Source organism: Urtica dioica, chromosome 8 (assembly GCF_054948205.1).
Source record: "Urtica dioica subsp. dioica isolate 48M chromosome 8, U.dioica_male_clone48M_v1_H2, whole genome shotgun sequence".
NCBI lineage: Eukaryota > Viridiplantae > Streptophyta > Magnoliopsida > Rosales > Urticaceae > Urtica > Urtica dioica.
Genome location: NC_142763.1, coordinates 994435 through 1009342, shown reverse-complemented (window position 1 = coordinate 1009342; position 14908 = coordinate 994435). Strand labels below are relative to the sequence as shown.

At 38.8% G+C, this 14908-nt stretch overlaps 4 protein-coding genes and 1 long non-coding RNA gene across 5 annotated transcripts; 2 read left to right on the top strand and 3 right to left on the bottom strand.

The window, feature by feature from the left end:
• Positions 1-115: 115 nt before the first annotated feature.
• LOC149386979 (uncharacterized) lies at positions 116-427 on the bottom strand. The gene is made up of 2 exons (XR_016301006.1): positions 283-427; positions 116-213 (listed from the first exon to the last, which is right to left on the bottom strand). It is a non-coding gene; the product is annotated as an uncharacterized LOC149386979 (long non-coding RNA).
• A 3105-nt stretch (positions 428-3532) lies between these two features.
• On the bottom strand, positions 3533-4797 carry LOC149386978 (large ribosomal subunit protein eL33y). The gene is made up of 4 exons (XM_089624172.1): positions 4673-4797; positions 4547-4582; positions 3887-4161; positions 3533-3790 (listed from the first exon to the last, which is right to left on the bottom strand). The coding sequence occupies exons 1-3, from the start codon at positions 4702-4704 to the stop codon at positions 3891-3893; spliced, it is 339 nt and encodes a 112-aa protein (XP_089480298.1). The 5' UTR covers positions 4705-4797; the 3' UTR covers positions 3533-3790; positions 3887-3890.
• On the top strand, positions 4798-7902 carry LOC149386977 (uncharacterized). The gene is made up of 7 exons (XM_089621488.1): positions 4798-4826; positions 6749-6851; positions 6971-7054; positions 7148-7202; positions 7319-7454; positions 7695-7745; positions 7842-7902. The coding sequence occupies exons 1-7, from the start codon at positions 4798-4800 to the stop codon at positions 7900-7902; spliced, it is 519 nt and encodes a 172-aa protein (XP_089477614.1).
• Positions 7903-8547: 645 nt separating this feature from the next.
• LOC149386976 (large ribosomal subunit protein eL30) lies at positions 8548-10049 on the bottom strand. Its single transcript, XM_089624392.1, has 6 exons — positions 9970-10049; positions 9634-9684; positions 9429-9534; positions 9185-9286; positions 8823-8891; positions 8548-8719 (listed from the first exon to the last, which is right to left on the bottom strand). The coding sequence occupies exons 2-6, from the start codon at positions 9652-9654 to the stop codon at positions 8679-8681; spliced, it is 339 nt and encodes a 112-aa protein (XP_089480518.1). The 5' UTR covers positions 9655-9684; positions 9970-10049; the 3' UTR covers positions 8548-8678.
• Positions 10050-12182: 2133 nt separating this feature from the next.
• Positions 12183-14024, top strand: LOC149386975 (uncharacterized). The gene is made up of 8 exons (XM_089624293.1): positions 12183-12424; positions 12504-12579; positions 12647-12706; positions 12772-12825; positions 12924-13094; positions 13172-13247; positions 13324-13526; positions 13619-14024. Exons 1-8 carry the CDS (start codon positions 12198-12200, stop codon positions 13709-13711), a joined length of 960 nt encoding a protein of 319 aa, XP_089480419.1. The 5' UTR covers positions 12183-12197; the 3' UTR covers positions 13712-14024.
• Positions 14025-14908: the final 884 nt, after the last annotated feature.

Here is a 14908-nt window from a genome sequence, read left to right as displayed (position 1 = left end):
TAGGCTATCTAAATCGTTGCAACTGTGTCATAATCATGTCTATTTTTCACGATTGGCATAGTATATATAGTGTGTCGCAATAATAAATAAACATGGTGGTATCATCAATCTTCGCTCTGGTCATCATCAACATCGGCGGCAGAGTTGAATGCGTTCAATCTCTCGATCAACTTGTTCTTCCTCTGCTCGTAGGTCAGCTTCTTCAAGGTGTACCTGGATTGCAAGCAAACGATAATTAGTTGATGTGGCATCATCACAAATGTAAGACGAGAGTTGTTGTACCTCTTGTGTTGCTTGGGAGGCTGTTTGGCAGACTTGGTGGGGACGGGGTTGGCGCGGATGGCAGCGTGGACCTTCTTGTAGAGAGCCTCGATGTTGTAGAGAACTCAGGACTTTTCATTTTGGAGGTGGTGTGAAATTACCAACTAAATTATGGTAGGAACTACTAATTGATTTCCTGTTAATTATAAAATATTATAAAAAAAATGTGAATATTAGACAAGTGGTAACTAAAGTTTTATTCTACATAGTTGAACTGAGATTGATTTTGCTATATATATTTTTTTTAAAATCAATAATCGATACATTTATTTTTTAAATATATACATAACTTAGGACGACGTGAGCGAGCTGGGCGAGCTAAGGACGTGAGCGAGCTAGTCGAGCTAAGGACGTTGAGCGACGTGAGCGATCTGAGCGACGTGAGCGAGCTGGGCGAGTAAGGACGTGAGCGAGCTGGGCGAGCTAAGGACGTGAGCGAGCTGGGCGAGCTAAGGACGTGAGCGAGCTGGGCGAGCTAAGGACGTTGAGCGACGTGAGCGAGCTGGGCGACATGAGCGAGCGGGGCGAGTAAGGACGTGAGCGAGCTGGGCGACCTAAGGACGTGAGCGAGCTGGACGAGCTAAGGACGTTGAGCGACGTGAACGAGCTGGGCGAGTAAGGACGGAGCGAGCTGGGCGAGCTAAGCAGCAGAGAATTCCTTGTCTGTTTCCACAAACCCAGTATCCAATTTCTCACCCTCGCACATGTTTCTGTTTCCTATCAAAATCATTAAGTGAAATTTCAATTACATAGATTTCAATTTTTGGTTATCAATACAATTTACAACATGCTGTTCAGGATTGAATATCAATGGAAAAACAAAAGAAGAAATAGAACCTTGGTACTAGAGAAAAACAAAGGTTTACAAAGCTTATTTTTTTCATTATCCCTTGTGAACAAACAAACCAAGGGTAATAGAGAAAGAGCAAATGTGAGTCAACAATAAGGGAAAGCCTATAAACGAGAGAACCCATTTACATATACTAATAGATACACAATACTATTGAATACATTACTATTATATGTGTATGTTTTACACTTGACACACACATATAAAAATAACTAAATGGGCACGTTAGATTTTCGTTAGATATTCTATTGTATAAGAAGTTCTGGGATCGGAGAAAGAGATCAACACGACCATCTGAATCAACGTACCTGAACTTAAGAATAGTCGTCGAAATTAAGTGGATGAGGAGCTCTGACAAATCAAAAATGAAAGAATATGGGAGCAGATACCTATAAAAGTGGCGATTGATTGTTTTATAAAAGGGATTTCCCTTTGATTGGATTGAGACGTTGATTGGTCGTTTCTGTTCATGATACTTTTTCAACTATTGGATTGGTTGATATTTGGTACGATGCTAAGATATGTGTTATTTGCATCTTATGTCACAAATTGGTAATCCAATTGCAAATAAGTCACACGCCAAAAATTTAGAAAGTTTTAGAGGAAGGTAAAGTGATTTTTAATGAGGTATTGTAAAAATTCAGAAGACATGGAGTAACTAATAAAAAGATTAAATAATGAGAGAGAGTAATTTGAAATTTACACATGTGACACGAATGTAAATACGTGACACAAATGCAATTTTGATAACTTTGTAACACAAATGCAAAAACCCGACGAATTTGTGACATTGACGCAAATTTCCCAAATATCTTTGTATATTTTTATGCAAGAAACCCATATTTATTTTTGTCCAATAAGTTTTTTGGGTCCAACGCTATATAGCGCAATAGAACTTAAGTTTTTGCAAAATAATCATAGTTTGTCAACTATAAGCATACTAGCCCAAATAATATTAATTTATTCTTGATTAAATTTAATCCCAACGAACTATACAGACAGAATGTAAGCTTTATGAAGACTGAATTAAAATTAATCGAGGCATGATTAAATTTAATGAAAACGTGTACTCTCAATTGGCTATTTTGCTATAGCTAATGAAACTATGGCTATTTTGCAAAAGTCATAGTTTGAATTAGCTATTTCATACAATTTTTCCTTATTTGGATCATTTTTATCACTTATCTACCTTTTTTTTGTCCTTTTGAAGTAACAAATAATGGACCATCCCAATGACCTCATGCCTGTGAAGTGATTTTTTCTATGAGAAAGTGATGGTTCAATCTATAGGAAACGCAATATTGATGTTTGAATATTAGATCTTGTAATTTGTATTTAAATATATAATTTAATAGATTATATGATGTAAAATTGAATTATGAAAAAAAAAGTAACAAATAATGAATCTTTTAATATAAAATTTAAAACTAAAAAACGTTAAACACATACATAAACTAATTAAATAAACAATGCCTTAAAACAAAGCATTGTTGTAAAGTTTTATTTGATATTTTTAAGGGCCGAATTTTATTTTTAAGGGACAAGTGATAATTAATTTCTTTTATAAAATCAACAAGATATTTTAATTTAGAAAAATATTTTGAGCTGCGAAGGTACGGCCTTTGTATATATTTTCAACCTTTGTAAGCTACTAGGAGTATATTTCGATTGGAACAATTTCTATTAATTTCTCTTTCTTGTTCAGTTTTATGTAATTTTTTCATATGCTTTGTTAACGTATTAATGATATAATCTGTGGGTCTTTCATTTTTCATCCGTTGTTTTGTCAATTATATTGTTAATATGATATAAATAAAATGTGGGAATTTGCTATAATAACTTTAAGGGTATAATGGTTCTGCTTAAATCGTTTATTTATGTTCATAACTAAATTGTCAAATTAACAAAACCTCAGTTTGCAAAATCAATAGCTAATAGCCTAATGCTAGAGCTTCGAGATGACATGCATGTTATATACAATTTTCGCAATACGTAATTAAAAATAAAATTATTATTGTCCCTAAAAAAATATATATGTTTTGCCCCTTAAAAAAACTTTATGTTTTGCCAACTTATCATTCATTTCATTCTCATTACAGGTCCTATTATCTACGTTAGAAAACAAAATTCGAACACTTGAAATGGGATTCTATAAAGCGGGTTACCAAGCAAGACCATATTATTGTCCCTAAAAAAATATATATGTTTTGCCCCTTAAATTTTTTTTATGTTTTGCCAACTTATCATTCATTTCATTCTCATTACAGGTCCTATTATCAACGTTAGAAAACAAAACTCTAAAACTTGAAATGGGATTCTATAAAGAGGGTTACCAAGCAAGGCCATATAACTCACTATGAGGAAGTCTAAAGAGTCTGTTGCACTATTGATGCTTAAAAAGAGGTACAAAAACACATGGATAAGAAGAAAAACATGACAATAATTAAAAATAAAACTATTTGAATGTATGGAACAGCATCGCATATGAAAAAAAAAACCTAATCAACCAAAACTGATTCACCTCAAAATAGGCAGAGCACAATATAAATATGGTTCACAAGCATACAAAATATCAAGATGCCCTTGAAGTAAATCAACTTTTCATCCATCCCGACAAACCTGCAAGAAAATCGAGACAAAACGACACTCAATAACAAGCTCATAACACACATTTTAAAAATAAAAACCTCGTGTAAAAGTATAAAAAAAAAATACCAGTTTAGATGTTGCTTGGGTACATGAGAACCCTAATTTTGGCTCCCATGGACTTGGGAGGAAGATTGGAGGTGAACTTGGCGCGAACCACACCGGTGTTACCGTGAGGCCTCACGACCTTTCCCCAAAGGCAGCGATAATGCGAGCCGTCTTTCTTGACCTTGGCCTTGTACACGTACGCCAATCTCTTGCCGCGGTACCAATCAACTTCTTCCTTTGTGTTCACTCCCTCAATCTGAACCAGCGATGTGTTTGGGTACTGGTTCGACTTTGACCTAATCACATCAGACGGTTAGTTTATCAACACAAAGTTCAAGCCAAAAACCAGAACTCTTTAATCAGAACCAGAGAATATACAAGTGATTATGGTTCAGTCATTTGATAGTACGGCTTGGAGAATCGATTATGCTGAGAAATTAAGTAACAACAATGTCAATTCGTTGCGATCCACGGATTTTTAATTACCAGAACGCTAAACCACAAACAGAAATGTTATAAAACAATACATTTTCAATGAGCTCAGATTCAGTGATTGTAGTTCGAGTAACAGATAGTCCCTGGTTTGAAAATTGAAAAAAGATCGAAAGCTTGAAATCGAAATTCGGAGGATCAGAATCCGATATGCCCTAAGAATTTTCGTGAAAAGAATTAATTTAGTACCTCTTGTAGCCGAGGATTGTTCCCCTGACGTAAAGCCTGAAACAACAATGATCGGAGCCAAGTGAGCGAAACTGAAACTAGACATGAAAATGAATATACGAAAATTTGCGTTGGATAATAACAGACCTCACTCGCTCTCCCTGACGCCCCTTCACCATCTTTGCTGCGATTACAGATTCTGCGCGACGACGAAGATGAGTTCAAAAACCCTAAGTGTTGCCTATTTATGGCTCGTTTAAGATTTTATATAAATGGGCTATAAGACTCTATTTATGGGCTCGTAATATAATATCGGGAACATTCCACAAATAACTATTCTGAAGATTGTAATTTCTAAAATACCACAAAGTTTTACACCATTATTTTTTATCCTCTTATTTTAAAAAACAGTTAAACGAATATATCCTTATTTTAAATGAAATTATAAACAAATAGAAAAAAAAAAGGAAAAAATACATCCGGCGTCAAGTAGATACACTGCCTTGTACTATAAAAACTCGATTTTTAGTCCTTAATATCAAATGTTGTAATTGATTTGCATATTGAATAAGAGTACAAGTTTGAAAAATATGTTTTTATGAATATATAATTAAGCGTTGATTAGTAATAGTAACGTGTGTCCAAGTGCAACCGGTCCACTTGCTTTGTTACCCGGATCAAATTAAAAAAATGGATCTATTATCTTGACCCATTTACCCAATTTTAAAGTGAGCCGAGTAACGGATAATGTTGGAGCCACTACTCAATCAATTTTTTTTTTTTGTTAAAGCAGCTTTACTGCTAATAGGGATTGAACTCGGGACTTTTCATTTTGGAGGTGTTGTGAAATTACCAACTAAATTATGCTAGGAACTACTAATTGATTTCCTGTTAATTATAAAATATTATAAAAAAAATGTGAATATTAGACAAGTGGTAACTAAAGTTTTATTCTACACAGTTGAACCGAGATTGATTTTGCTATATATCTTTTTTAAAAAAAATCAATAATCGATACATTTATTTTTTAAATATATACATAACTTAGGGCGTATACAAAATTTCCACTTCATATATATTTCTTGATTATTATACTTCCAATAATCTTACAAGATATATAGCAATATATATATATACTAGCTTTCACCACGTCAGCTCGTCTCACCATCAGTTCGTCAGCTCGTCTCACCATCACCACGTCAGCTCGAGCTCACCATCAGTTCGTCAGCTCGTCTCACATTCAGTTCGTCCTCAGTTCGGAATCCACCTCAGCTCACTCCGAACTGACCTCACCATCTTGGAACCAGCTCGTCTCACCATCACCACGTCAGCTCGTCTCACCATCAGTTCGTCAGCTCGTCTCACCACCACCACGTCAACTCGTCTCACCATCACCACGTCGGCTCGTCTCGCCATCAGTTCGTCAGCTCGTCTAACCATCAATTCGTCAGCTCGTCTCACCATCAGTTCGTCAGCAGTTCGGAATCCACCTCAGCTCACTCTGAACTGACCTCACCATCTTGGAACCAGCTCGTCTCACCATCAGTTTGTCAGCTCGTCTCACCATCAGTTCGTGAGCTCGTCTCACCATCACCACGTCAGCTCGTCTCACCATCAGTTCGTCAGCATTTCGGAATCCACTTCAGCTCACTCCGAACTGACCTCACCATCTTGGAACCAACTCGTCTCACTATCAGTTCGTCAGCTCGTCTCACCATCAGTTCGTCAGCTCGTCTCACCATCAGTTCGTCAGCTCGTCTCACCATCACCACGTCAGCTCGTCTCACCATCACCACGTCAGCTCGTCTCACCATCACCACGTCAGCTCGTCTCACCATCAGTTCGTCAGCTCGTCTCACCATCAGTTCGTCAGCTCGTCTCACATTCAGTTCGTCCTCAGTTCGGAATCCACCTCAGCTCACTTCAAACTGACCTCACCATCTTGGAACCAGCTCGTCTCACCATCACCACGTCAGCTCGTCTCACCATCAGTTCGTCAGCTCGTCTCACCATCACCACGTCAGCTCGTCTCCACATCAGTTCGTCAGCTCGTCACACCATCAATTTGCCAGCTCGTCTCACATTCAGTTCGTCCTCAGTTCGGAATCCACCTCAGCTCACTCCGAACTGACCTCACCATCTTGGAACCAGCTCGTCTTACCATCACCACGTCGGCTCGTCTCACCATCAGTTCATCAGCTCGTCTCACCATCACCACGTCAGCTCGTCTCACCATCAGTCCGTCAGCTCGTCTCACCATCAATTCGTCAACTCGTCTCACCATCAGTTCGAAACAAGCCAAGCTCGGGATAGTCGTTTATGGAGGGTATGGTTTAGTAGATATCCTATGTTCATGTATCATGAATTTGGCTCTCGCTATTAATACATTTTTTTTATTATCGAAATACTGAAAAACAAATTTCATTTCCTTTTGGTGTACTGTAGAGTGTGTTCGCAGTGATTCTCGTTTGCTTTGGGGGATTTCTGGTGTATTCAATCTTTCAGCAGGTTTCATCTCCATGGGATCTGGTATGGCCTTTTTAGGGTTTACATCGCTATAGATTGCTTAATTAGGTCTACAATGGTGCTAAAAACTCAGAAACGCAAATTTCTACTTCTCAGCGCTATCATGCTTACTTCATGAAGGAGGTGGACTCGTCGATGATTATATTTGCAGGTTATTTATCGTGCTCTTGTTCATATCCTTAAGCGCTCGTTAAAACAAATACAAAATCTATAGTACATGTTTAGAGTTTCTCAGTTGGGATGTAGCGATTTTTTTTTCTTTTTCAGATTGGGTCGCTGTGTTAGCATGTTCATTGGCTACTGTAGGACTGCTCTTTGACATAAAGGATCGAAGGCGATGGATTTGGTATTCGTTCTTTACTGGAGTAGTACTTGCTGTTTTCTGGCTATATTACATGTTCAGGTAATCTTTCGGGTATCATTTGATCAATGGAATAACCTTATAGAAAAATAAAGGGCAGATTTGTGATGTTAAAGATCTAGTTAGCTTTTTATTCACCACATAATAGATTTTTGTTGCCTTTCTCGATTTAGGTGAAACAGAATGGATTATTATGCTTTTTTGTTTAACACGAATAATGAATACAATTTATCTTATGTAGTTGTGAACTGGTTTGAGTTTACAACAATTTGACATTTGTAGACTACCAAGGTTCCGGTGGGATGTGATATGGCTCTCATTCGGACCACTTAGGTATGTTGCAAATTTATTCACAGCAAAGTTTTAGTTGGCAATTCCAGTTTATACATGAATCGCTTATCGCTTGTTTATACACATTCGAATTTGCAGTGGAGCTGTGATATCCTTGTATGTGGACCATCTGCTGAGTGAATCGTCAGAAGAAATGTAACTCTGTTTTCATTGTATAATTTGAGTGTCTCACTATGTCATCAATGAGATTGTAGCAGACATCCAATCCGTATCATTGATTTTGTCTGATTTAGCGGTTGTGATTCACTTCTCCAATGGTTAGATGTATAAGATTTGAAGATGAGACTTGTTCTTTTTTTTTTTTTTTAAGACTAATCTCCTTTCACCTCTCTGCAAGGGTTTATCCGAGGGTGATTTAGTACAGGAAAAACCTGGCTATCTAGCTTGTTTAGTTCTTCTTCACCAAAATGGTTAAGAATAGGCCGAAAGTAACTACATAAATTATTCAAACCTGGCCGTATACAACATCATTATTTTGTGGAACAAGCAAGTCACGCATAGGATTAATCACCATAACATTTTGTTTAAATTAATGACAAGTGTGTTATACTCTTTAAGTTAAATCTGGCAAGCTCTATGTCACATTTTTGGAGCGGAAGTATATGAACTTTTTCTACAAATTTAATTCCGTCTATTCAAGATTCTAGCTATAAATTTTAAGTGTGGGACTGTTTCCTTAAATTTCAACTCCCAAAAAAAAAAAGCTTCCATTGATATCTAACAAATAGAACAAAACATCACCAGAGTTGAACTATAGAGAAAGAGAGAAAGAGAGAAATGCAAGGAACTCAATGGACATAAATCTATCAATAATAATAAAAATAAACTGTCATAAAAAGGTATAAAATGAAAAAGAAATGAACCGTTCCCAAAAAAAAGCTCAAAAAGTAAAGTACTAATTCGAGGCGGGGTTTCTCACTGATCTGCGGGCAAAGACTTGATAATGTCGGAATCGCCTAAAGCAACAAACAAAGAAAATGTCAAAAACCAAATTCATTCACCATATAATTCAAGGCCAAGAAACAGCGTAGGGGAAAAAAATGGAAATTTTAAACCGACCTGCATCGATAATGCTGAGACATGAAACACGGAAGTACTTTCCACAAGCCGTTCCAAGGTCGACATTATCTGAATTATCAAAAGTCATAAAAATATTATTGTCAGAAAATCAATAATTAGATTTCAATACAACACATGTTTAATCTACGGCCTCTGTGAGATTTCTAGAACAAGGTTTAACCTAATTAAAAATCATATCAAATGCTATGAAAATTCGACTCGGCAGCGAATAAATAGACATCTATATACAATCAATCACATATTCACAGACCGAATTGAAGTTCCCAACGCCACACAATGAATCAATCAAGAACAGACAAACAGCGATACAGTGTTCAAGAGTAGAGAAATCGAAGACTCACTTCCATTGTAGTGGTGAACTCCGATCTTAGAAAGCATGGCGTAGTACTCGATCTCCGACTTGCGGAGAGGAGGACAGTTGTTGGAGATGATAATTAGCTTCCCTGCCATTTCAATCGCGTTCACACGTTATTACTCCTAAGCAATTGATTATCCTACTAAACAAAACAAAAACCTAAAACAGAACCAAAACTTCGAAAGAAAAAATCGTAATCGAAAGAAGAAGAAAAATAAAGAAAGACGTACCTTTGGAGCTGCGGAGAGAGCGAAGGACCGTCTTATAACCGAGCGAGTACTTTCCACTCTTGACCACAAGGGCGAGCCTGCTGTTGATGCTCTCGTGAGTCTTCTTCTGCATATTTTGGGATCCCACGAATTGATATTAAATACATTATACACATATGCGTGTTTATGTCAACGTATTAGCTGTGAGCCTTGTGAAGAGTTTTACCGTCTTCTTGACAGACACCATTGTTGCCGATTTCTGGGCTTTCACAAACGCCTACATATATACTTAATCTATCAGCACCAACAAAACCACGCTATTCCTTCTGATACACAAACAACCTAAACTCTAAAGCTTTAAACAACTAAGGAAATAATGACACAGTTGCATCAAATTTCGCGAAAACCCTTATTATATTCCACAGGTATGCGAAAATTTTGACAATAAATCGAAGCGAAACACGGTAACGCTTCGGGAGATCGGAAATATGTATCGCAGTGCAATCGTTTCGCGTAATTAAGCAGTGGGAGCTAAGAAATCGAAGGAGAGAGTCGGAAAAACCTGTTTGGTTATCGCTGCTTCCACAGAAGAAATTGTATCGCTAGGATTAAACCCTAATACGTTTATATACTCGGCCCATTTTCTATGTGGACCTTGCTTGTTTTAAATTGGGCCTGTCAGCTTTTAAATGTGACAACAAGCACACTTATGTTTCAGCCCAATTCGTAGTCATTATTATTAAAACATGTTATTGTTAGACGATCCGACGAACTGATGGAGAGACGAGCTGATGGTGAACCGATCCTTCTGCGTGTCTTCCTGGCAGGCTGGTTGAACCAGGTCTTGACAAAGTTTTGCCAATGCTTCTTGAAGTGACCATTTGGGATAACATTGTTGTGCTTAACCATGGCTTCCCTAAAGACCAAAAAAAACGTCTCAGCTCGTCTCAGTTCGCCAGTTCGTGTCACCATCATCACGTCAGCACGTCTCATCATCAGTTCGTCAGCTCGTCTCACCATCAGTTCGTCAGCTCGCCTTACATTAAGTTCGTCCTTAGTTCGGAATCCACCTCAGCTCACTCCGAACTGACCTCACCATCTTGGAACCAGCTCGTCTCACCATCACCACGTCAGCTCGTCTCACCATCACCACGTCAGCTCGTCTCACATTCAGTTCGTCCTCAGTTCGGAATCTACCTCAGCTCACTCCGAACTGACCTCATCATCTTGGAACCAGCTCGTCTCACCATAAACACTCAAAAAGCATGTGTTGCTTGATTCAATTGAGATGCCAATAATAAACAATATATCTCTGTTTGGCAATTTTGCCACCACGGCCCGGCACCTCTAGCCAGAGCTGCCCCTTAAGCCTTAACTTTGTTGGCGACTCCAACAAACAAAGCATTAGGGCATCTAATCAGCACAAGTATTTAATGAAAACAACGTAGATTTGATGATTCTGAGTTTAGGTTTAGATCCCGAAGAAATACGCGCAACACTCAGAATCGATGATACATGTAAATTTGTGTAGAATATGAGATGACATTGATGCATATGGAACTCTAACATCTTGATCAAGTCCAAAAACTTATAGATTTTATTGCCTTGACAATGATTTCTGATCTATTTCAACGGTAATAGTTGGTGAATTCAAGAAAATCATAAATATTTTCTTGAGCGTATAAAGTGATAACTCTTGTTTCGCATACTATTAATTACATCTAGCATTCTTTTTTAAACAATGAAATTAGAGAAAATCGCACGTTGTAACAAGATGGAAAACAATTTCTTCAATTTATTTGTTCGTGAACATAGAGAAAAAAATGTTGAGATGTCTAGCACATATTCAATAATAGATGATTTATGCCTTATAATATCAAGGTGATCTCCGTGTTTATTAATTGATGATGTATTATGAGATAATTTTTACATTGTTTTCACGAAATCTAATTTATTGTCGCCACCCTTGATTTCAATTCCATATTCAATTATTCTGGCTTTAACCAATGAATAAAACACCATAGTTGCGAGGGGGGGTATGGTTGTGAAACTTGGGACGAGCCGCGAGGGCCTTAGTCACTAGTGTTAAAAGCAAATAATTGCGATATTTATCGATCTTAATTAATGTCTGTATTTGATTAACAAAATATTAAGCTGAAATTTTTGTTCCAAAGAAGAGAATTAGTTTAGCATTAGCATGAATATTAGTAATAATGAGAGGAAAGCGTAGGTATCGGAGGATATGATTACATTGATTATTTTTTGGGGAAGGAGAAGAGAGGGATGGGAATGGCGTCTAAGCCCATGAGCTTGGCGACCACTCCGGGGTTGGACCAGACCACCCGCTCGCCGCGCACCCAGTCTGACCTGGACCACTCCGGGGCCGCTTGGTAGATGTGGCGCGGCGGCGCGGAGAGGCAGACGGAGCGCCTCCGTTCCTGGTCGTTGCGGAAGGAAGAGCGGTACATGGCGTCCTTGCCGTCGAGAGAGAAGCGCGGGTGGTCGTGGCTCAGCGCCTCCCGAGCGCACATCACTATCTTCTCCTTCTTCTCTTCCCTCATTATCATCATCTGATCCTTCTTCTCTATCCCTCGATCGCTCTCCTATATACTCACTCCTCCCCTTTCTTGTGATTCTTCACGTGTCCCAACTCACACTCATCAGATCGGATCAACCTCACTTTATTTATTGCTCAATTACTCCTTAACTAACTGCTTTTAATTAACTCGTGACGAAACGAAACGACGTCGTACCAATGATATCCAATAAGCTTGGGCTGGGCCTCCATCTATGTGGGCCTCTACCCACCCGGAAGGGACAATAGGATTCATTATTATCCCATCACTCACCTCTGCTTCTTCTTCTTCTCCTCCTCCGACGCATATACAGAAACACAGATCTGCTGGTGAATCATTGAACATGGGGGTCGATTTGAAGATGATTTTGGTTTCAGCGTTGCTTCTGCTCCAATTAGGGTTCGCGGCGCCATCTGCTCTGCTCTGGTCTCCTCACCACAGGTATGTGTATGTGTATCGATTCCCGATCGATCAATTCATGAATCGTTGATTGATCGTCTTCCTGTTCCTATATTTTAAGGGTGGAGTCCTCTGTTGTAAACTACCAGACAGTCTCTCCAAAGGATGTTGCCAACTCTCTGCTCTCCAACTTGAAGGTAATCATCGACTCCCTTGTCTTTCTCTCTCCCCAATTGGATGAAAACCTAACCAATCGATTCACAGCTCGCCCGAGACCATTCTGAAGGCGATCTCGATCTCGCACTCGTGTTCCTCGGTAAACAGGTAAAAGCTGTTTTAATGGTTTTACCCGATTTCCGTTCCTTTCAAACGATGTTTCTTTTCTGCAGCTGTTGCAATCTGCAAGTTTTAATGCCGACAACCGTTTGGTGAATTCAATCAAGGCAAGCAAGAAGCTGAGTTTTTTTTTTTCTTTTTAATGTTATTTTTGCTGTTTGAATATTATTAATAATATAGATATGTATGTGGTTGAGATGAGCAGGTCTCTTTCACAAGATCGAACTTGTCGATGGCATTCCCTTACATTGCTTCCTCTGGAGAAGAGACGCTGCCACATGCTCTGCTTTCTGGATTTGATGGTTTCACCAATGTCGCCTTTGCAGGCTCATGCTCTGTTCCTGCCCCAAAACTTCCAAGCCTGGACTCTGTCGATGTAAACACTTTTAACTAATCTATTTTTGGACGTTGTTTCTTTTGGAGTGTTTGACATGAAAATGCTTCTGTAAATAGGATTACCTGGCAAAGGGGGAATCTGATGTGATTGTGTTCTGCCACGAGGAATCTGATGAACTTCGCCAATCAGAGGGTATGTTTGTTCATTGAAGTTAGTTTTTTGTGTGTGTGTGTGTGTGTGCAAATAATTTATCCAAACGTGCATACAGGTGAAGTATTTTCCAAGCTTCTTAGCTCGATGGAGCGCTCGGGGAAAAGATACGCAGTGCTTTACGCTTCAGATTCTTACAATCCAATTCAAAATCCTTCTCGTATGGAAATCGATAGGTTTTTGGCGGAAACCACAAATGCGACTACAGGCTGTGGTGAAGTTTGCAAGATCAAGTCATCGCTTTTGGAGGGGCTTTTAGTTGTAAGTGGTTCTTTCTTTTTCCCTTGTCTATTATGATGTGGATCATGGTTGCATTGGAACTGAATGGGTGCCGTAACTTTGTGGTTGTTCAGGCCATTGTTCTGCTCATGATCTTGATATCAGGCATCTGCTGCATGATGGGAATCGATACGCCGACGAGATTCGAGACTCCTCAAGACTCGTAGAACCACCCTTCTCTTCTTTATTCATTATGTAATATTCATTACCAGAAGGCGCCTATATCTACTGCGAATCTGTGATAATGCAATAATGCAACGTCATATATTTTGTCGTTCCCTCTTGCAATTTTCAATTAAAGGGTTTATGCCCCGGGGAGGGATGAACTGTAATTTATTTATTGCTTTGGTCGAGTGTGATTTCGATGTTGATGTGTGAATAAGTTGCTTGGCCCAGCCAAGAGTTGTGCATTATATTTGCTTTGCTTTGATTTAGTAACCGACTGTATGATCCACCAAGTTAATTATTGCTGTATTTCTTTCTTAAAAGCCCAATTGGATTCGTTTTGAAAGGCAACAAGAGCAAAGACAAGCGACTAAAATCTATGGTTAAATACCAATGCAAAACTCATATGCAGGGTTATGAAAGTTCATATGCAGGCTATAATAGCGCATAACTAAAGAGAATTACATACGACAAGAAAAGCTCTGGTTTCATATTGTCGGTTTTGACCTCACAAAATTGTCGGTTTTGACCTCACAAAATTGTCGGTTTTGATGAATATAACAAAGATAAATCTATAGAGATATGAAGTTGTGACGAAAATACTAATTACAAAAATAGATTTATAGTAATGAAAAAAAATAGTTCAATAATCAAAGACAAGGAATTGATAAAGACGACAATTAAATAAAACCAAATTTTGTTTGAGTTGAATCTCCATTATTACTAACAGCTCGTCTCACCATCAGTTCGTCAGTTCGTCTCACCATCAGTTCGTCAGCTCGTCTCACCATCAGTTCGTCAGCTCGTCTCACCATCACCACGTCAGCTCGTCTCACCATCAGTTCGTCAGCTCGTCTCACATTCAGTTCGTCCTCAGTTCGGAATCCACCTCAGCTCACTCTGAACTGACCTCACCATCTTGGAACCAGCTCGTCTCACCATCACCACGTCAGCTCGTCTCACCATCAGTTCGTCAGCTCGTCTCACCATCACCACGTCAGCTCGTCTCACCATCAGTTCGTCAGCTCGTCTCACCATCACCACGTCAGCTCGTCTCACCATCAGTTCGTCAGCTCGTCTCACATTCAGTTCGTCCTCAGTTCGGAATCCACCTCAGCTCACTCCGAACTGACCTCACCATCTTGGAACCAGCCGGTTCCTTGGAACTCCATAGCTTCTTATACGGATTCGTGTCCATA